Source organism: Sphaerodactylus townsendi, linkage group LG04 (assembly GCF_021028975.2).
Source record: "Sphaerodactylus townsendi isolate TG3544 linkage group LG04, MPM_Stown_v2.3, whole genome shotgun sequence".
NCBI lineage: Eukaryota > Metazoa > Chordata > Lepidosauria > Squamata > Sphaerodactylidae > Sphaerodactylus > Sphaerodactylus townsendi.
Window position 1 is genome coordinate 123,245,214 of NC_059428.1, and position 23,282 is coordinate 123,268,495.

Below are 23,282 nucleotides of genomic sequence, written 5' to 3' on the forward strand. Positions count from 1 at the left end.
CACCTCTCGTCATTTGGCTCTTTGATTTTCCTCCATAAGCGTCTGTCAGTAGTAGCAAAAGGCCAAAACAGACAATGTGTTGACCCAGCACTTTTCTCCCTCTTTGCAGTTCAATTTTGCCATTCAGCATTGAGAGCACAAGACGCCAGAGAAGATCTGAGTCCCCCGACTCGAGAAAGCGCCGGATCCACAGGTGTGACTTCGAAGGATGCAACAAGGTGTACACAAAGAGCTCCCACCTGAAGGCTCACCGGAGGACGCACACAGGTGAGATCTGAGTTGGAGCTTTTCTTGACATACACGCCGGCGGTGACTTTTGAGGAGCAGATACTGCTTTTCACTGCGAAAATGCACAATTAGCATTAACAAACATTAATGACTGATAATGTACTGTAATTATTTTGAACATATAGCTCAGCAAATCAGAGGCAGTTCTCGGCTTTTACAGAATATGTTCCTGTGGTAATACAGAATAGTCCTAAAGCCAGAGATTCTATTCCATCTTATCCTATTTATATTAATTCCCTACTCTTTACTCTCAAATGATCTTCTTAACTGAATGCGTTTTTGTGAGTAAATGCAGAAACGATGGTGAACTCTCCAACAAAATGGAAATTTTATTATTTTATTTTAATTTTTTTTTTTTTTGCCCAGTGATGGTATTTCAGGTCCTGGCTTGTAGACTTGGATCCCACCTAAAATTTCTGCACATGGAAGGATTCCCAGCAACAGAGCACTCCTTCCCTTCTGTCATAGCAGATAAGCCCCCTGAAGGTGCTTCAGAATAACTTAGAAGGCCTGGACATCCATATAGAAGCAAATGTTTCACAAGAAGATATTTGGCTTTGAACCTCCCACTATGTTGTGGTTGGCTCCACCACCATGATCATCATTTCTGATTGCCTGCCGTGTTTTTGGGCACCATTTTGTGATAGAATCCAATAGTCTTTCAAAATTTCACAAGTGCCTGCTCAATCAGGTTGAGAACTCCAGCAGTTGAGTGATCTAGGGCTCCCTCTTAAACCTAGGACCCCTAAGATGACCTATATCAGGTCCACCCTGGGTCCTGCATGAAATGACAATGAACACATTAGAAAGCCTTGAACTCTATTTAGCAGCTGCACTTTCCAAGGGAAGGTTGATAAAGGTGGGACCACTTGTTTGTCGTTGAACCCAAGATTCTTCCCAATTGTCCTCTCATTGAGAACCCCCCAAGTGCCTTCCAAGAAACCCCAGGATTCCTCACAGCATAGTTTGAAGATGGCTTTCCTTTTTCTTCACAGTATCTATAATCTCTGCCCTGCTGATGATCTTTTGTTTTGGGGTATATTTGGGGCAGGATGGGAGAAGGCGCTTAGCCAACAAGGGGTGAGGAGCCCGTAGGCTGCACAGTGTGCTAATGCTTTGCGAAGGTTTGCCCCACCCCACCTTACAACACCAGAGCGAGGTTATGAACTCCCCGTGGCCAAACCAGTGATAAGCAATCAAACGTGAGCCAACTGGTAGTTAGCCCTGTGGGTTCTAACGGCTTCAAAATATAGGAACAAAGGCTCCTCATAGTCTTTGCTGCAAAATTGAATTCTACCAATTACTCATGTTGGCTTCTAAGGCACCTTCCTTTTTTCCACAGGGTGAATGCAGGCATTGCTATCAGGTTTTGCCCTTTTTAGTTAGACTCAGATATTTGTCTTAAATGGAAAATTTAAGTCTTCATGGAAATTTAAATCTTCATGGAAATTTGATGGAAGGTTATGAAAATAATATCATGAGATATGTCTGACCCTTTTAATCAGCTGTAGCAATTTTAGCCATCGGCTGTGGTCAAGGACATCCTGGAAAGAAAGCTGTTACACTGAAATCACTGAGAATTCATGCCTGCTCGTATCCAAATTATGGATCAGTTGTGCCTGAATACCAAATTACTTTTTTAAACCTAAATTTCTTGAAATTGAATGTGTTGTATGCAACCATCTTATTAGAGGCAGAATGGAAATCAACATTAAGGATCCCCAAATATTCACATTTCCAGTGTAGTGTAGTGGTTAGTGTCAGACTAGTCTGGGAAACCCAGACTCAGATTGCCACTCTGGGTGACTTTGGGCTGATCAGTCACTATCAGAGTAACCTACCTCACAGGATTTAGTAAGGATAGACATGTAGGAGAGAAGAATAAGATTGGAGAACAATATCCCAATATGAAAAAAGGCGAAGTATAAATGAAGTAAATAAATATAGTTTCTACTACTACGGTGTCTATATATAAGATTGAGCCAGTTAATGATCACAAGTTGGGAAAGGCTGGCATTGCCTAGTGCAGGGGTCTGCAACCTGCGGCTCTCCAGATGTTTATGGACTACCACCAGCCCCTGCCAGCATGGCCAATTGGATTTGCAGTCCATGAACATCTGGAGAGCCACAGGTTGCAGACCCCTGGCCTAGTGTAAACTGCTTTAAAAAATGGATTTGCAAAATGTTTTCACGAGCCTTTCTGGAAAGTTCACCCCGACACCCACCTTTTGGTGTTGACGGTGAACATGCTGTACAAACTAAATCTCATCTCACGTTCACATCATCTTTTTTGCCCAAAGCAAAGTGAGTGAATTGTCTGTGTCTGACCCGGGGTAATTAGTATGCGAGATTAGCTAGATATAAATTAATTACGACAGTCCTTAAAGCAAGGGTGAGCACTTTTGGACAGGAAACAACAGATCACAGAGATTTGCTGTTGTCGTAATTTTCTCTGTTCAAGCAGATTAAAGTTCATCGCTGGGCCTTCCTGAATACTTAACTGAGCAGAAGGGTGTGGATATTTTTTTTAAAAAAGGCTACATATACCTGGAATTGGTAAAAAATGTTCAAGATCAGCAATCGGAGGTTCCAGAGCTTGACTTAGGGTTATCAGTTCTGGGTTCAGAAATACCTGAAGATTTTGGGGGTGGGGACTGAGGAGGTGGAATTTGATGAAGGGAAGGGCTTGAGTTGGGTATAGTGCCATAGAGTCCACCTTCTGACGGCCTGTTCTCTCCATGTGAACTGATTTTTTTCATTTAAGATCAGTTATAATCCCAGACGTTCTCCTACCACCACCTGGAAATGGACAACCCTGTTCTGACCGTGCCATGAAGAGTCAATTGGTTCCCCCCAGTTGCTTTTTAGGGTGAAACTAAACCCCATTTCAGAGACGAATTTTGTCATTTAAAAATGCTGCAAGGACGTGACCCAAATCAAAACGCCCTGTTTCTGCTGTTCTACAAACCCAATCAAAATGGGGCCATTGTGGCATTTTAAAATAACCACATTCTTCTATAAAATGATGTAATGTCTAGTTTGACCCTTAAACACAAGAGAGGGTGAGAAGTGCTTTACAACTGTGGCTTTTGAAGATTATAGCTCTGGTAATTGGAGTTTTTAAAATTTCAGATGGGTGAGGAGCTTGACATATAATTTTCTACTCTTCCCTTAAAGTGGACCTCTGTAAAAGTACTAACTGGACTGCAGTTGCAGATCAGGGATAACCAGACAGACATACTTGGGTAAACATTGATTAACAATTTTTTTAAAGAAAATAAGAAGATCAGGACCTAATTCTCACTGAAATGACAAGCCTGTGTATGGGCTATACCATTTCAGACTAGGGGTGATGATTTTGGAAAACCAAATAATCTTTAAAGCCTGAAAAAAGCTAAATTGATTAGGCTTTTTGACGGGGGGAGCTTCAATGGACGGTCTACCCATCGAAGTTTCCCAGGTCTATATAGATTTGGGAAATGATGGTGAAGAGCACAGAGATTCAACTGAATGCTGGACTCCAAAATATTGTTTTCTCCCCTATTTCAAACAGCTGGTAGAGGCTCACATAACTGAATGTTTCTTAAAACAGGGGAAAAAATCTTCCACCTAGAAAACAGGATATCAAAGAGAAGACTGGAAACTTTTGTGAAAACTTTTTCTCTATGTTGTTGGGAAATTTTCAGCCATGTGATTCCCCCACCTGCCACATGAAGTGGTGTAGCCCAGATGCAGGATTACCATCTCAGTAAGAATAGGCCAGTGTATCATGCAGTTTGTATGCATATTTTTTTTGTCAACTGTTTTAGTTTTATAACCAAAAAAAGGCAAGTTTTCTGTGATGGACTGCAAGGAAAAGTGTAATTTTAAACTGCAGTTCTGTCTTGACAAAAGAATTGCTTACCTTCAGAGTGTGGCATAGGAAACCTAGGGACAGGAGGAGCCACCCGATTGGCTGTGGCCTTCAGCATTCTGATTGGGCAAGTAACAGTGTGATACAGAGGGGGGAGGAGGTTTTCTCCTTTGTGAGTACAGACCAAAAGGGTTTTGGTCTGAATTTTTTCCTGCTGTTAACAGCTGATTGCCTTAACTGAGTGAAAATTAAACATCTCTGAGATGATAGTTCTGTCAAAGCATCTGGCAGGGACTATAGTTAATAGCCTGAGTACTGGGAGAAAGCAATTATACACTGACCAAGTATACTGATATGTTAGGTTTATAGGAGGGCCAAGTGAAGGTCATATAAACCAGGATAGGAATATCTTCTAGGTAGATAAGAGTTCCAATGTGTCCCTAGGCCTGAGGTGTACAGATTTGCTTTAAACTTACCTCAGTGGAGAGTTTATGTTTAATTTTTGAGGGTTTATCTAACAGGAGGCCTGAGTGAGTGTACTGTGGCTAAGTACCTAGCTTATGTTAAGACCCTGTATGTAGAAACCATAAGCCAGTACCATCTAAAATAAAGGAACTGTACAAACTGGATAACATCTATGAAACCAGCATCTAAACTGAACTATAACTGAGTAATCTTAAGTGTTGTGAGGAAGAAATCAAAAACTCTAAACCCCTGTGCCAAGCTCTTATGTAATTAGCGTGTGTATATTCCTCTTGCCGCCTCTTTATTTGCCTCATTCATCCAACTCCATCCCTCTCTTCCCCATCTCCTCTGTTAAATAAATCTGAGTTACTTCTGCCCCAATATTTTACTGTGCCTAGTGAGGGATGAGGCTGGAAAGGGGGGGGAAAGTCAATGGGCATCTTTTGATGCCTGGGAAGTATAACAGGGTTATACTTCCCCACTTTTCCCTATGCTGCCGTCACTGCGTGCTGCTCTCAGCGTGCGGCATCCCTGGCGCACACCCGGGCGTCCCCACGACCCCACGCTCTGCAGGGGGGTCATCAAAAGGCGCAGTTTTCTTCAGCGCCAGTGATGCTGCGCACTGAGGAGGCGCGATAGCGGCAGCGTCGGGGCGGCTGCACTGTTGCCGCCCCTCTCGTGGGGAGTGCCAGGGGACCCCGCGCTACTCTCCTCAAGTAGCGCGGGGCTTAAGGTAAGTGGGGAAAGGCCCAGGGTTGAGGGGAAGTTCTTCTTGTTACCAAATGCTACCATTTCTGAAGCATCTCAGTTCCTGAAGGAAAAAAGGCAGGAAGATATGACAAGCCTGGTCAGTGAGTGGTTTCCCAGTCTGAAGATGGTGAAGGGGGTACCATCACAAGTAAATACAATTCATAAGTTGATCACAAAATAGTTTGTATTTCAACAGTGTGTGTGTATTATGAGTTGACAGGTCACTTCCTACTTATGGTGATCCTAGGAATAATGTATGACTGCCAGAACATTCCATCATTGACTGTCTTGTAGACCGAGCACCATGCTTCCTTTATTGTGTCAGTCTGTCTCATGTTGAGTCTTCCTCTTTTCCTGCTGCCTTCCCAGCATTATTGTCCTTTCAAGTGAGTTTCATCCTCTCATAATATGACCATAGTTCAATAATATGACCATAGTTCATAGTTCAGTTTAGTCATTTTAGCTTCTAGGGGAGTTCAGGCTTAACTTGATCTAGAACCTACTTATTTGTCTTTTTAGCCATAAAGCTCTCAGTTTTACAAAATTCAAATCTGCTTACCTTTTCTTGCAGCTCCCTGTCACTGTTCTGTAATTTTATATATATTGTCATTTTGCAGTGTGACATTCAGTTTAATGTGATACATTTCCCTTTATTTTTTTAGCAATTCTCTTTACCATGTAAAATTTTGAATATAGCTGTGAGGCAGGGTGGCAGAACAGTTTAGAAGAGCATTTGACTACTGAACAATATTTCTTTGAGGTATCTTGAAAGAGTACAGTCATCGCAGGACTTTATTTGGAGGGGGTTTTCAGCTGGGTCTTTTAATGTTGTTATTGTTAATATTCTGTTTTTGTACTGTTTTTATTATGGGGTCCCAGTTACCTGGGGGAAAGTTGGGCTGACAAATGAAATGATTTGACTCAATCTCCTTAGTCATTCAGCAGTAGATATCTTAGGTGACATCCACACACCTTTAGATTCTGCACTGTCATTGTGCTCTAGCAGTAAGTCACAACTGGATTTTCCTGTGTGGAAGACAATTCAGTTACAAATAATTTCTATAGCACAATGGGAACACAACATCCAGGAATGGGGTGAATCATCATGTAACCTTAGCAACCCTTGGCACTCCTCAGCCCTCACAGATGGTAAATTCTGTATGGTTTGGAACTACCATACCTGGAGGGAAACATAAGATGCCTCCTGAACTTGGCATTCTGCACAGCCAGGCAGGAGACATCTTGTGGAAAGCTGAGGGGGAAAAGGTGCACTTTGAAGGGTTTTTTAAAACAAGACATCTTGAGCAGAAATAAGGTGTCCTAAGGAGGTCTTGGGGGACAGGCTATGTGGAGTGCCTTCCCAGGATGTGTGTTCTCAGGATGTGTGTATGTGTGTTCTCAGGACATCTTATTTCAGCTGTGCAGAGTGGGCCTCTATGTTTTCTTAACTGCAACTGAATTTTCACTAACTGCTTTTTACCTTGTGCTTCCTACATGTTCATCGCCCCCTTGACCCTAATCCCATACACAAATGTCTGCCTATTGAGAACCACCTCACGTGTCTTGCAAACTAGACTGTAGTCTATAAAACCTTCTGTTGGAATAAAACCTGGCTAGTCTTTAAACTACTAGAAGGCTTTCATTTCTTCATGGACTATATGGTTGTGTCGGTGTTTCAGTCATATTCGGAGGGGGATAGAGACCCCTATGGTAACCGAGACGCTCTGGTAAATCCCTGCTGCTGACTTTGGGTGCTTCAACTTTTAGTTGAAGCTTTTATATATGACCGCCAGTTCCACTAGAGGGCAAACTCGAATAACAAACTGAGCTATCATGAACTGAGAATTAACAAGAACTGTGATTTACACATCCCAGATATTAAATACTGCTTTCGCATTTTCCCTCCTTTCAAAACTAACCAAACTGGCTGCGAAACTTCACACTCAATATAAATTAGAAATGAATCAAAAGTGACAGTCACGTTTCTGAGGAAGAAACTATTACAAGTTCACACTGCCTGAGTTTCTGATCATTGCTAATTGTGAATCCTCAGATGAGTAACTGTGAAAATGTGTGTGTGTGTAGGGAGCGGGGGGAGTCGGCATGCTAGTAATTCCCAAACTATGCATTTTTAACAGTGCAATCCGGAACAGTTACTCCATTTATGGGCTTAGACGGGAGTAACTCTGTTCTCGATTGCACTGTTAGTCTGTCATTTACTTGTGTGGCTCTGTTAGCCAAACATCTTTAGTAATAATTAATTAATTAATTATCATATATTTATTTATTTAACAGTATTTATACTTCACCATTCTATAGTCATATTCAAGCTGGGTTATGAAATATAATTAATATATACTTCTGTGAATTGTGCTGCCTTTTAGCAGAGTTCAGAAAGACCGATTCTTCTTTTGCTGTCAGGTGACCTGGAGGGAAATATTATTCTTGTAAAATGGGTCCTTACAAGCCTCCAGTTAAATTTAGTTTGACCCTGGAAGCTGCTTTATGACCGGGATGGCTTGAGGGTGCCTATTAAAGCATAACTTAGGAAATGCGCACAAGAGAGACTTGTGTCATTTAAATCACAAAACTCAGACATTCCCATAAGTCCCTCCTGTTTTGAAAACAGTATGGAAGGTTTGACCATAGGTAAATATGTGCTGATGATTCAAGTATCAGAATTGAACTTGATTTGTTCAATGTCATCAAGGTGCATGGTTCATTACAATGTAGCGGGGTAGATCCAACCATCCTCCAGACAGCCCTTTTCTAGCCTAGAAAGCGGTCTTCCAACTTAAATGTCCCTTCAACCACTGGAAGAGCCACTTGATTTGGAGAAAGTCTCCTTAGCCTTCAACTTGAGCCAAAAAGGGAAAATGGGGAGTATAAATGCTTTAAGAAAGAAATGTTTGGGCTGGTGCAATGGAGTCCGTTCCATTTATGTTTTTGCTTTTTTGGAAGTGGTGTCATTGCTGGACTCCAGTGTTCAGTTGAAAAAAACATACAGTATGTACTCAAAAAAACATACCAAGTTTTTCAGCCCTGTTTAAAGGCTGAGAAAAGCCCCCTTGGCTTATACGCGAGTCACCATTTTCTATCCATCACAAGGAGGCTGGGGGCGGGGCCAGGACAACCCCCCTGCAGCCCGGAAGCTGCTTGTTGCTGCCCTCCTCGGAGGGTGAAGGGGGAACCTCGAGGCACCCTGGCTGGCTGGGCTTGGTCAAACCCCGAGAGGCAGAGGGAGCTCCTTATTTGGGCAGTGACATCAGGGGGAGTCACTGGCCAAATAAGGAGCTCCTTCTGTCTGTCAGCTGGGTTTGACAAAGCTCAGCTAGCCGACAGGCAGAGGGAGTCCTTATTTGGGCAGTGATTCCCCCTGATGTCACTGCCCAAATAAGGAGCTCCCTCTGCCTCCCGGCTTCCCACCCTTGGCTTCTACCCAAGTCAATAAGTTTTCCCAGGTTTGGGCAGTAAAATTAGGTGCCTTGGCTTATGCACAGGTCGACTTATACACGAGTATATATGGTAATTGTTAATTGTTAAGTAGCAGTGCAGAACCGGGTGGGGGGGTCAACTGGGAGGTCTTCTGCCCCCACTACCTGTCTTAAGTGTGACATCAAAAAGATTGTCCCTGCCTTTCAAACTGTCCCAGCAGGTTGGCAGCATCAACTGGTATCCCTAAGAAAAGGGGAAGGATCCATCCCAATTCACCCATTAGTAAGCTTACAGTCTTAATAGATGTGCAGTGAAAATCTTGATGGCAGGCCATATCCCTCTAAATTTAAGGCATTTTTATAATTTTGCACAAAGAGACCTCCTTCAAAATAATCATATAAATTAGAAGTCCTCAAAAACGAGTATTCCTCTACGCAGTGCGTAATGAACTTGTGGAATTTGCTGCCACAAATATATCTACTTCTTATGTCTAAGGACCTTGTATCTATTTGGCCTCCCCCAGTGGGTGGAAAAATCTGTATTGTGGGGTCAAGCATGGATACAGTTCTGCAGACCTGGAGAAAACAAGAATTTGCAGAAAATTCTTGATTGTTAAAATAACCAGGGAGGGTAGAAACAAAAAGTGTTGAGAGCAGCACCTTTATAAATACCTGTTAATTATATCGCTAAATTGAACATGCATATTCAGAATCCATGTACTTTTCAATACAAACTATTACAGGACAAACTATTGAGAAAGCTGCTGAGTTCTCTTTTTAGGAGCTTCTCAGAGGCATCCGGTAGTCTAGTGTGTGCACTGGACTAGGTGGACTTTGCCTGATCCAGTAAGACTTCAAATTCTTTGGCTAATTCGTATGGTTGTGTGCCATAAGTAAAGAGTGAAAAAGATATGTTGGAACAATGGGGTTGCTATGTGGAAGAAGGGACTGGCAAACCACCTCTTAAACCGCAATCTGAAGGTGCAGGGGCAGGTGGGCTGAAGCTGCATTGGAAGGGTTGCACCGCAGTGCCACCAGTGATATGCAAAGAGGTATAGATGCCAGCACAGAGGGATTAACCCCAGCAGCACAGGAATCAGGAGGCTGCACCAGCATGGACCAGGGCATTCTGAGGGTAGAGCTGACAGGCTTGGGATCACCCCCGCTTCAGTGGCACAGACTTGCGCCAACAAAAAGGTGGCATAAGTCTTGTTTTCTTATAAGAACATCAGAAAGAGCCTGCTGGATCAGGAGTCCATCTACTCGCAGTGGCCCACCAGATCTGCCCTTGGGAGCTCACATACAGGATGTGAAAGCAGCGCCTGCTGCTGCTGCTGCTGCTCCCGAGCACCTGGTCTGCGAAGGCATTTGCAATCTCAGATCAAGGAGATGGGTTTTCCCAAGGGAGAAAAAAAATTTCTCCTTCTCCTCCAGTGCCCATGTCATTGAATATCTCTTTAGAAGCAGTGCAACACCAGCATCTCCTTTGGATTGGGCTGCCCATCACTTTCCTGTGCCAATTTCAAGGACAAGTGGCTCTGGAATTAAACTTTGATTCATCATTTGGGCAACACGGGTCCATTCCTGTGTGGCTGTCGTGCATCTTGTGGTCCACATGATTTCTTTTTACAGGCTTGAGACACTTGCAAAAGAGGGGCTGGCAGAGAACTGTTGTTTACAATGAACCTAGTGTTTAATATGTTTAGTATGAGCCTGTTCAAACTCTGCATTCCTCATCCTCCTCGGTTTCCCCAGGTATTATTTGAATAAGAAATGGCACTTGTCATTGGTCTTTCTTCATTGTTTTTCCTTCAGTAGTCATTTGGTGTGAAGGTACAGCTCATAGCTCGAAAGACGAGAAGTGACTTCCACCTCTTCCATGACCTTTAAGTGTCATTCGTTGCCTTTTGTTTTCTTGAGAATGACTTAATACTCTTTGTCTGCAGTAGCTTATAGAACTGGTAATCCCTCCATTTGACAGTGTAGACTCGAGCTAATCCTTTCAGGGCTGGCCTTCACGCTGTCAACTCGTTGGCTTTCTTTAATTCTGTGTGCTCATCTGAACCACAAGCAACTGCGTTTTGCCCCGCAACAATAACAAAAAGAAGATTAGGATGCTGAGAAGCCCAATTCCCACTTCTGTGAGATGAACATTCACATATACAAAGCCATTATAGAAAACAATTTCTGTAGAATCAAACAAGAATTAACTCTAGCTTTCTGCATGGGTTTCTGGATAAACTCATTCCATTGTGGAGACTGGTGGAAGGGGTTATTTCTGGGCTTAATAGTACAGAAATTATGGTAGTCAGGGTTGAGTTAGAAATAGACAAATTTGGTGGTGCAAGAGAGGCAGCAACATTGTCACTGATTTTATTTTAAAAACATACAACAGCAGCAGCAGCAGGGAGAACTTAATTTAGATTTTTTGGCCACAGGTGCCAGAATGTCTTGCCTGCATTTTAGCTAATTGTTTCCCACGAACTTTTGCTGGCTGATCCTGCTTCAGTTTTAATTGTTGTAAAGTAGACAGGCTTAAGATCCATAATTGTTTTTGCTGTTAATTCACAGCTGACTGATGGCAACCCCATAGAGTTTTCAAGACAAGAGATTCTCAGAGACGGTTTACCATTGCCTGCCTCTGTCTCTTGCCCCTGATATTCCTCAGAGGTCTCCCAACTAAATACTTGACAGGGTTGAGCCTGGGAGTGAGTGACTGACCCAATGCCACCCAGCCAAGTTTCCATGGCAGAGGGGGGATTCAAACCTGGGTTTCCCAGATCCTAGACCAACACCTTAACCACTATGCCATGCTGGATCTCTATAACACTGGTGAATTTTAAAGAACTAATGACTTGGTGTTTTCTTCTTATGGAAGAGAATGGCTTTCCTGTTGCCTGATTAATTGCACTATTGGCCTGTCATTCTCAGTGTGTGTGACCTTTTTAAGTCCCTGAATATTAGAAACCTTGAGAAAACCTCAGGGAGTTGTGGGGTTAAGCCACTAGGTCATTTATGTATGGATGTACAGAGGCATATCCAGGCCAGGGAAGCCAAGGCGTGTGCTCTAAGCGCCACCAAGGGGGGTGCCTAGCCACTGGCCCTCTCCCCTCCAAGAGCTCTGCTCTGTCCTGAACAGATCTAGCTTTAAACTGTGGGCTCCACCTCCAAAGTCCACATGGGCTCCACCTCCAAAGTCCACATGGACTTTGAATGTGGAGCCCTGCAGTATTTTATTTATTTATTTATGCCATTGATGCCCCGCCCTACACCATAATCCCAGGGCGGCTTACATAATGGGGTTAAAAGCTCTGTTAAAACGTACAATCCTGGTCAGGCTTGCAGTTCCTCCAGTGGCCAATGCAGGCTTCTCTGGCTAGTAGGCAGTATTGCAGCTTTGCACTTCCTTGTGTATGCATCATGATGGCTGCAGATCCAATGTCTTTGTATGTAGCATCTTGAAGCATTAAACTGTGGTCTCAGCCTCGCCAGATCCAGCTTTATACAGCTGGCTCCACCACCTCTGAAGTCAGGTGGATTTCAGAGGTGAAGCTAGTAGTATAAAGCTGGATCCAGCCAGGTCAAGACTGTAGTCCAACACTGAACTCTACCTTGCCAGGTCTCGGTTTAAGCTGTGGCCTCTGCCTTCAAAGTCCACATGGCAATGGCGAAGCCACCAGGGGCCGGGAGGGGGTGCGCGATGCACCGGGCATGCCTGCAGGGGGCGCCAAAATCGAAAATAACTTTTTAAAACTTTTTTCTGTTTTTACTTTGTTGGCTGGCAGGGGGTGCAGTTTTTAGACTAGTGTTACCAAAATTTCAGGATACCCTCAGACGACACTCCTAATGATACCAGACAAGTTTGGTGAAGTTTGGTTCAGGGGGTCGAAAGTGGACTTTAAGGTGGATTTGAAATGAGAATCTGGGCTCTCTAGTCTAAACAACATTAAAAGTGATGCTATTTCAGGGTGGACCCCCTCCCCCACAAAAAACAGCATCACTTTCAATGTTGTTTAAACTAGGGAACTCTGGGTGTGTTCAGATTTGTGAGTTGGGGCATGTTCTATAATGTGATGGTGACTTTGAGATGACATGGTGCAAAAAATTGTTCCTTGGTTGTAGTGGGGGAGGGCGGCCTTGGGTTGTGAGGAAGCTGCCCATACTGGACTGGGCCAGGGGGAGGGGCGCAAAACTCAGATTTTGCACCGGGCTCCATTTTCCCTAGCTACACCTCTGTCACATGGACTTTGGAGGTGAAGCTCTCAGTTGAGCATTAGGCTTGGTCTAACCAAAAAGGGATTTTCAGTGCTTGCTGTGGGCATTATTTGCCATAGATCTGCCCCTGCGTACATATGTGCCATCAAGTCACGATGACTTGCAATGACCCCAGCAAAGGGTTTTCAAGGCAAGTGAAGTGGTTTGTCTTCCTCTGCAGTCTTCTTTGGTGGTCTCCCATCCAAGTGCCAACCCTGCTTAGCATCCAAGATCTGATGAGATCAGGCTATACAGAGCTGCCAGGTCATTTCGGAAATGATTTTTTGTATCCTTTGCAAACTACAATCCAGTTTTAAGAATGTGAATGATAATTTACTGAGCAGAAGCAGTTTGTGGTATTTTCCACATGGGAACAAGCGTGCTTGGTTTCCCCCTTAATGCTGCAGCTAATATAACACAAGAACTTCCCTATGGCAGGTTTCCCCATATTTTCCCTGCCCTTTATGATTGTCACCCACCCAGGGACTCTGGTGATGGGTGGGAAATAAATTTGCAGAAATAAATAAATAAATTTTAGTTCTTCAAACCTTGACATGAAACCCTGATTTTGACTGGGCACATGGTGTAGCAGCCCCCAGAGCTCTTGTTTTCCCGCCCAAAAAAACCCACTGCCTGTTTCTACACTTGGAAAGGCCACAGGGAGCAGCAAGAGCTTCTCAGACCACCGTGCCACACGCCAGTCCAGTTCAGGACCTCATGGCAATTTTTAAAGAGCTACAAATGCTTTTTAAATGGTGGCAGCAGCTGCAGAATTGACCTGTGCCCACAATCACTGGTGTCTTGGCCCTAAGACTCCCCTTTGCAGACTGGAAGAGGACACAGTTTTCCCCATTCCAAAGTTAGTCATACAAAGGCCTGTGGAGAAGAAATCATCAGTGTGGAAGCCATACTGTAGAGAAGAGTTATTTCCAAATCTTCGGGTTCTCCTTCTGAGTTAGGCTTCCTGTGCAGATTAGTTCAAAGTGCCATATTGATTAGATATTGATCAAATTTGGGTTGCTATTTTATTATTTTATTTATGGGATGCTATTTTATTATTTTTATTTATTTTACTATTATTATTTTATTCACCTTCCTTGGTCAGTCGCCAGGTAGTGAAGGACTAGAGTTCCAAGGAATATTGTGTTGTTGTGATTTTAATGTAGATGAATTCTTGATTGTTTTAATAAACTGAGGGGAAGGTGCCCTGAGCTGACCCCAGCTGGGGGGAGTGGGATAAAAGTCCTATAATAAATAAGTAAAATAAATACTTTTCCATATGCTAATGATCAGAAAAACTAGCATGTGTACATAGGCACATACCTTGGCACATGATTGCTCTACACTGTAGGTCTGACAGAACGCCCAGCTGGAATGACTCCCACATTGTTCTTCCCCCCGCAGTGATGTCGGAAGTAGCATTACCATTATTCTTGGTCTCTGGGTTGTTAGGAAAAAAAGATTTGCAATGGTGACCATTGGCTTTCTAAATAGCAGTGTGTGTGTGTTTATGTCTGCCTGTGTGGCACATGGGAATACTGATGATTTCATTATGTTCAAAGCATAAGGTTTCCCCAAAGTCCAAGTTCTTAATAATTTGCTTTCTAGAATTGCAGCCCACAAACATTCCTGGAGCAAGCTTTTTTAAAAACTGGGTTGTACAGCTGTACAAGGGCTGTGTAAAATGTATGTTGTACATATTTAAGGTCATTTCAGACATCTCTGAAGTTGGACAAATTTAAGCCACACTTAATTGTCTCTAGAGTTCATCAGGGGAATTTATAAGCATCACTGATAATACATGGTCTATGATGAACATGTAGCAATTTCTTAGTGACTTATGGAATAGATAGCATGACATTTTCCTATAAGTAAGCCCCACTAAGTAGACGCAGTAGGATTCCGAACAGATCTGTTTTCAGTGTCACTGTTAGTTGCTCTGAAGTAATGTCAAGTGATTGACAAATCCCAATTGACTATTCTATTGATGATCAACTCTTTGTCATAGTTGATTTTCTTGTTCCAAATGTTACCAATCAACATAGATGGTGTGACTTTAAAGCATTGGCAGAGAATATCAATGGCATTTATTCAGAATGGGAAGAAACCAAGAATCAGATTCAAGATATTACGATGATAAAAAGAGAGAAGGTCTTGCCATACCAAATGTAAAGTTATATAGTCAAGCAGCAGGATTAGTTTGGATATTGCACCGGATTACAGATCCAAAGTGGAGAAATGTAAAATTAAAAGCAATGGATGTGAAATAAGAAAAGCAAAACTACTTATGGACTGAAAAAAATCATAAAGGATGATACTGAACAGGATGGGAAGCTTATTATATTATTTTAAAAACATGGTTCCGTTGTAGATTAAGAATAAATCTGCCAATGTCATTGTTGACATCTCCAATTGATTCTTATTGCGATGGGTGCACAAGGAGAAAAACTATATACCATATATACTCGTGTATAAGTCGAGTTTTTCAGCACATTTTTTGTGCTGAAAAAGCCCCCCTTGACTTATACACGAGTCAGCTGTATTTTAAAAAATATTTTAGGGTTTTTACTTTGTCAGCCACCAGGGGCTGCAGTTTTTAGGCTAGCGGCACCAAAATTTCAGGATATCATCAGGTTACACTCCTGATGATACCAGCCAGGTTTGGTGATGTTTGGTTCAGGGGGTCCAAAGTTATGGATCCCCAAAGTGGGTGCTCCCATCCCCCATTGTTTCCAATGGAAACTAATAGTAGATGGGGGCTACATTTTGAGGAGCATTGCTCCTTTAAGAAAATCATAGAGACACCATGCCCGAGCGGCAGCTTCCCTAAAGCCAAGCCTCAGAGCCTGCGGGGAAAGGAAAAGGTGAGTGAGTGAGTGAGTGAGTGAGTGAGTGAGTGAGTGAGTGAGTGAGTGAGTGAGTGAGTGAGTGAGTGAGTGAGTGAGTGAGTGAGTGAGTGAGTGAGTGAGTGAGTGAGTGAGTGAGTGAGTGAGTGAGGGGGACGATGGACAGTAACGGCACGGTGGCAGCAGGTGGCTTGCGTATAAGTCGAGGAGGGCTTTTTCAGCACAAAAACATGTGCTGAAAAAGTTGACTTATACACGAGTATATACGGTATTTTGGATCAGCTCAGAGACATCCAAAATTATACAACATGCACCCATAAATTCTGGGAGTTAGAAAAATTTCATTTCCTAGAACTCGGGCAGAGTTTCGGGGAGGCATAGGAGTAGAGAAGAAAATAGAGGAATCTGGCTCAGCTAACAGTTGGTGATAAGGTGCACATGCTCTCCACCTGAACCAGCCCTTGATTTACCATGCCAGCATTGCCCTCAATGAAGGTTTCTCCCTTCTGCAGGCATCAAAGATAGCAGAGCCCACCCCTGCAGCCAGAAAATGATAGATGAGCTGGCAGACTCCTGGACTTCCCTGAGTCTTGGCTGTCACAGTTGCTGTTTCATCCTCGTGAAGGCCTTTAAAAAAAACTCTCAGCAATTGAATATTGTTATTACAATGCTGTCACATAAAGGAAGTCCCCAGAATTGTCTGGGTGTTTAAATGTATTTTCATTTCAGGTAATTGTTTCAATGTATGCAGATTTTCTGGTGAGGTGGCTATATGTAGAAATGTACACTCTTTCGCAATAGGAAGTTTTCTGAAGAAAACTATTTGCATGTACCTGTATCTAGAGCAGCATGGACCCAGAGCTTCTGAGAAAACAGCCAGCTTCAATTTTTTTGCCATTAAAATATACTGAGGACTCTTTGGCAGAAAAACTTTGCAATCTAAAGTTGTATAGAGTGGGAAGCTGATAATGAAATCATTCTTCTTCAAAATACACTAAATCCCCAACAGTGGGTTGTATTCCAGAGGTCTGTTTATAAACACTATTTGGAAACTGAAACACATTTTTCCTTAGAGATACATATGATTAGGGTCCCAGGTTGGCCCATGGAAACCTGTTTATCCCATAATGTGAATGAAATTCTGAGAAGCAGAGGGAAACAGGACTGTTGGAATCCTGTGCAACAATTAAACAAGATAGACTATATAATAACTGTAGAGTAAGAGTTTTGCTTTCCTTGTAATGTTCTTTGAATGCCAGTACGGTCTTTCTTGCAGGAGGCAGGTTCAGTTTGGGAAGGCGATGGAGGTGTGGCACTGTCTATGCCCGTGGTGGCGAACCTTTGGCATGCCAGATGTTATGGACTACAATTCCCATCAGCCCCTGCCAGCATGCCCAATTGGCCACACTGGCAGGGGCTGATGGGAATTGTAGTCCATAACATCTGGAGTGCCAAAGGTTCGCCACCACTGGTCTATGCTGTGAGGGAACAGCGGTGAGGCTTTAACTCATGTTCTGAAGCTAAAATCCAAAAAGGGTTTAGATTCTTTCAGGAGCATCTGACAAAAAGGCACTGACAAAAAGGAGGGATTTTGAGAGAAATCAAAGGCGTTCTTGCCCCCTCTTGACCAACATTCACAACCCCTTCATGTTGTCCCTCCCCCACTGCCAATTTTGAAGTATGTGAGTCGCTTCCTGTTGTTCTACATTAAAAAAATTGCATTGTAATAAAATCAAACATGATTGTTACTGTGAAAGTTGCATATAGCTGCTTATCATCTAGTTTTCTAACATCATTACATTCTAGTTTAAAAACATTAAATGTTTAACAATTAATATTAAGTTTATTTCTTACCTATGTAGCTCTTAATGTCTTCAGTTGTCCAGATAATCTATATGTATAAAAAGCTAACCGTGTATGTGTTGATGACAGGGTACCTCAGTAACTGCTGGGCCAATTCCTCTGAAAATTCCCAGCCACTATAGTCAGTCAAGAAGCTGAGGAGTGTTTTTTAGATGTTCCACATACCTGGGGGGAATTTCTACATGCACCTGGACCAGGTAAAACACCTTTTTTCCTGGCGCTCCCTGGTGAAGGACATGCATCTGCCTGTGTATAACTGTCACTTTTAGAATGTTAGGTGCTGCTGTAGAGATGTTCACTCAGGCAGGCCAGATATGAGGCAGTGGAAAGCAGTACATAAGAGCAACTGATCACTTTCGGAGGAGTGGAAGTGAAACAACATACACACATACATGCCTGAGGGAGAGGAAGGAAGGGAGAAGAGAAAGAGAAGAAGAAAGAAGAAGAGAAAGAGAAAGAAAAGAAAAGAAGAGAAGAAGGAAGAGAAAAGAAAGAAGAAGAAGAAGAAGAAGAAGAAGAAGAAGAAGAGAAGAAGAGAAGAAGAGAAGAAAGAAGAAGAAGAGAGAGAAAAGAAAGGAGAAGAAGAGAAGAAAAGAGAAAGAAAGAGGAAGAGGAAGAAGAAGAAGAAGAAGAAGAAGAAGAAGAGAGGGAGGAGGGAGGAGGGAGGGAGGAGGAGGAGGAGGAGGGAGGAGGGAGGGAGGGAGGAGGGAGGAGGGAGGAGGAGGAGGAGAGGAGAAGAGGAAGGGAAGAAAGGAGAGTTTTGGATTTATATCCCCCCTTTCTCTCCAGCAAGGAGGAACTCAAAGGGGCTTACAATCTCCTTGCCCCTTCCCCCACCTCTGATCACAACAAACACCTAGTAGTGAGAGGTAGGGTGGGAGCTGAGAGGAGGCTCAAAGAGAGAGCTAAGAGAGACTTAGCCCAAGGTCCACCCAACTGGCATGTGTGGGGAGGAGTGCTTACAAGAGCTGAATCTGAATTCCCCAGATAAGCCTCCCATCCCCACAGCTCAAGCGTGACAGAGCAGAGGGAGAATCAAGCCCGGTTCCTCCCAGATTAGATACACGAGCTCTTAACCTCCACTGCACCACTGTAGGAGGGAGAGGAGTGGCATCAGAGATGGGATCCAGCAGGTTCTCACAGAGTTCCAGGGAAGTAGGATTACTAATTATTTGTGTGTGTGCGAGAAGGGGTTACTAATTGGTGATTTTGCCACGTGATTTTTTGCCTTAGACGTTATGCCCCTCCTCTCAGAAGTGGCTGGCGCCCAGGGCGGGGCAAGCAGTCCTAGCAGGAGGTGCACCAGCGTGCGTGGCAGCCTGCGCCTGCATGCATTCCGATTTCCACCCAAGGACGAGCGCACTTGGCCAGCGGCTGTGTCCACTTGCCACAGCCCTGCCCAGGAATGCCCGCCCCTGGAATATCCGGCCCGCCCGCGTCGTGCCCTTTTGCCCAGCAAATTGTTTGAGCTATGCCACAGTTTGAATCCCATCACCATGGGAATCTGTTACCTAAAATTTTGGATCCCACACCACTTTCGGGTGGCATGCAAAGAGGAAAGAGAGGGAGGAGGGAGAGGAGAAAAGGGATAGTGGGGGGAGGCATGCAAGGGAAGAGAAGTGAGAGTGGGGAGACAGTGAGGGGTGGCATGCAAGGGAGGGGCAGGGGGGGCCCAGCATCTTAAATGGGACCCACCACTAAGCCAGGAGGAGGGAAAGGGAAGGGGAGGAGGGAGGGAGGTGAGAGAAAGAGTAGGAGAGCCAGAGAGGCATTACTAAAGGAGGGAGCAGAGGCCCAGCATGTGATAGGACCCACCCACCCTAAAGCGGAGAGGAGAGGAGAGAGGAGGGAGGGGTGGCATGCACAAGGGAAAAGAAGTGGGGAGAAGAGTGGGGGGAGGCATGCAAAGGGAGGGAGGCAGGGGCCCAGCATCTTGATGAGTCACCTAAGCGGAGAGGGAAGAGGAGGGAGGGAGGGTGGCAGTACAAAGGGAAGAAGTGAGGAGGGGGGAAGAGAGAGAGTGGGGAGGCATGCAAAGGGAGGGAGCAGGGGCCCAGCACATCTTGATATGATCACCCACCTAAGCGGAGGAAAGAGGAGGGAGGGAGGGTGGCATGCAAAGGGAAAGAGAAGTGAGGGAGGAGAAGAGAGTGAGGGGCGACTTGCAAGGGGCGGGAGGGAGGGGCCAGGCACCCTAGATTCCCTGAATACTGCAGTTACAGTTAAGAAAACCAGGCACGCATTACTCCAGGAATTAAAAGCTCCAAGTACAGCCACCGCATGAGCATGCACTTTGAATGGCTGCATTAAGCCACCCCGTCCAGAGGAGTTTTCCTCAGGAAGAACAACTAACACCCATTGCCACCAACCAAACTTACTCCCAGGAGTAAAGGATCGCGATGACCAGCCAGCCTAGATGTCATGTGTGTGTGTGGGAGGGTTGCCCCTTTCCATCTAAAGAATGTGGAGGCACACACATCACTGACATACACTTCAGTATCAGGCTGCATGTTTGCATGAGCATGAACTGCTGGCCTCTGCAATTGATTTGCTGCTACTGTTCCTTTCCCATTTCACCACAATAAGCCACAGCAACGCGTGGCCGGGCCACGCTAGTAGTATATACAATTATTCAGCTTACTGCTTACTGATATATAAAAAAAAATTAAAAAGTCAATTTCTCTCGTACTCTAGAGGTTCTGCTGTGTCTCAAAGATGTTAGTTTCGCCATTGTTGAATATTCGGTGAGCTTAGTCATCCATTCCAGGAGATTTGGGTGGTGCACAGCTTTCCACTTTGTTGCAAACACAATTCCTACTGCTCTTACCGTACATTTAAATAATTCATTGTATGCTTTTGGGATATTATTCGTCACAGTACTTAATAATATACATTTAGAATTTAATGTAAAGTTTATTTTCAATATCTTTGGCATCCACCACTGGTCTCTGCTACATTTGTAAATATGGGCTGTTTTTAACTCATCCATTTGCAAAAGGGGAAGAGGGGTCCCAGGCCAAGGCTGGCAACTGGCGGTGGTGCAGGGCAGAAACGTGGGATCAGAAACATCTGAGATCAGTCACATTATTGCATCACTTCCAAGGAAAACCTGGGAAATCTATGGCAAAACCTGGAAGTGATGTCACTGACGTAGCTTTTTAAAAAAAAAATGCATGCAGAGAGTGCTGCCAGTGGAAGCCCTAGAGACAGGCTTACTATATCACATTTTATTTTTCCCTAAAAGATGTGTTCATGTTTGGTCCCTGAGATTAAACTTACCAGCTAAAAACAAAAACAAACCTGGTGGCACAAGTGATTCTATGTCACAAAGTGGTTTGTTCTGCTTTCGAGTTAATGCCTTGTGGATATTAAGATGTCATCACCTCCCTATAAAAGGGTTTATCTCCAGATCATTCAGTGGTTTTGATGCCATGAGAGCCAGCATGGTGTAGTGGTTAAAAGCAGTAGGTTCTAATCTGAAGAACCAGGTTTGATTCCCCACTCTTACACATGAACGGCGGACTCTTAGCTGGTGAACTGGATTTGTTTCCTACTCCTCCACCTGAAACCTTCTGGGTGACCTTGGGCTAGTCACCATTTGTTCAGAACTCTCTCAGCCCCACCAACCTCACAAGGTGCCTGTTGAAGGAAGAGGAAAGGAAGGAGTTTTGCAAGCCACTTTGTAAAACTCTTTTCAGGAGAGAAAAGCAGGGTATAAATCCAAACTCCTCCTCCTCTTCTTCTTGCATCATCTGAGGTGTGTGTTTAACTTCCATCATTTGCTTCTCCTTTCCCTATAGTCTCTTCTTTAGAAACTCACCAGTTTCTTAACTTAGTCGATAAATTTATCAGGACAGGGGCCTTCTTTTTTTCTCAAGGTCAGCGAGTAAACTAAATAAATAATTAACGTTTGCTGCTGCAGCCCCGTTGGCTCACCCATACAAACAATCTGGGCAGTTATTCTGGTTACTAGTGGGGTTAAAGATGACTCAAGAGAAGATGGAGACCGGTAAGAGGCGGCAATTCTAGCTCTCTGGTAATTAGAAAATGTTGTCTGTCTCGGCTTCTGTTATTTGCTCTGATGTGGTTAGGGGTGCCCCATCTGGAATCCCTGTCTCCACCACGGAGAACCAGAAAGAAAACTAGCTTCAAAGGTAGGATGTATGTCTTCCTACTTGGAGAATAACAGATGAGGGGATATTTTTCCTTTGGTTTCCCAATTTATTACACATCATTTTATAAGATTGCCTGCAGTCATGATGAGCCAGGCTCAGAAGAAGGAAAAGAATGCATAGTTGAAACTCCTGGGCTTTGCCCAGCCATACTGAACGATGATGCCAATCTCTTTTTAGAACTGAGTTCCCACATGCTTGCTTAATGTGTATGTTCTAGGGAGATCTTGCTTGCATATTTTGCTATTATAGTGAGATGCAAAACCCCAAATCACTTTCCCAAACAGATTTGATGACTCAGTGTATCCATGTAGGTCCCATACTTCATGTTTACCCACAGTGCAATTCTGAGCAGAGTTACACCCTTCTAAGCCCATTGAAATCAAGGATGTAATCCTGCTCCAAGTTGCACAGTTGGTCAAAGAGCTCTCATGATACTGAGTGACTCAAGACATCGTCTTTAGAGATGGTGCTGAGAACCAGGAGTTCTTAGCCCTAGGCTTTAATCATAGTTTTGACACATGGTATATATGCAAACAGTAGTACAGTTTCTGTTTGCAATCACACGGAGGCATGTACAATCCAACTGTTTGCAGTTCACCATGGTGCAAGCATAGGTACTTCAGTCACATGGCTTTCTGTTGAGGAACTGAGGGTGAAACTTCCAGAACTGTGTGAGAAGCTTCTTCTCACAAATAGCTTGCCTTGTGGGGCTGCCTGCCATGTTCAAGTGATCACCATACCACACACAGTTTGTGTGTGTGAGTCGGGACTTCTTCCATTTTGATTCTTACAGTCTAAATTTTCTTTGTTTACATAACTATCTCTGAGGGTTGCCAGTCCCCTGTCCCCACTGATCAGCTGGCCAGTTGGTGGAACTTTTGGTGGGAGGCAGGTATATTCCACTGTAGCCAGCAATATGACAATTCTGCTTCTGGTGGATACTGGAAGTGAAATCATCCCCTCACAGCAGTGCTCTGGTGTTTGAGCAAAACTCTGTGGTAGAAGTCATTTTTACTATAGAGTTTTTGACCAATTGCTAGTGTGTCACCGAGATACCAGTAGTGCAGTGATGTCACTTCCAGTGCATTCTCTCCCGCTGCTAATAATTCTCCTTCGCTGGCAACCCTAGTATTTCTGTTGGCTTTTCTCACCACTGGGGACTGAAAGCCACTTGCGAAGAAACACAAAAATATAATGTGGACAAATAATATCAAGACTGAGTAAGCATTGTTTTCAGTCCCCCTCTGGAGTTAGAAGAAGAAGAGTTTGAATTTATACACCCCCTTTCTGTCCTGTAAGGAGACATAAGCAACTTAGATACTCCTTTCCCTTCCTCTCCCCACAACAGATCCCT

At 43.8% G+C, this 23,282-nt stretch overlaps 1 protein-coding gene across 1 annotated transcript in view; it reads left to right on the forward strand.

Annotated features, from left to right (window-relative positions):
- Positions 1–23,282, forward strand: part of KLF12 (Kruppel like factor 12) — a 309,284-nt gene that overhangs the window by 274,125 nt on the left and 11,877 nt on the right. Inside the window, exon 8 of the mRNA XM_048494118.1 lies at positions 110–267. Coding sequence (XP_048350075.1) covers positions 110–267 — 158 coding nt within the window. The remainder of the gene's footprint in view (positions 1–109; positions 268–23,282) is intronic.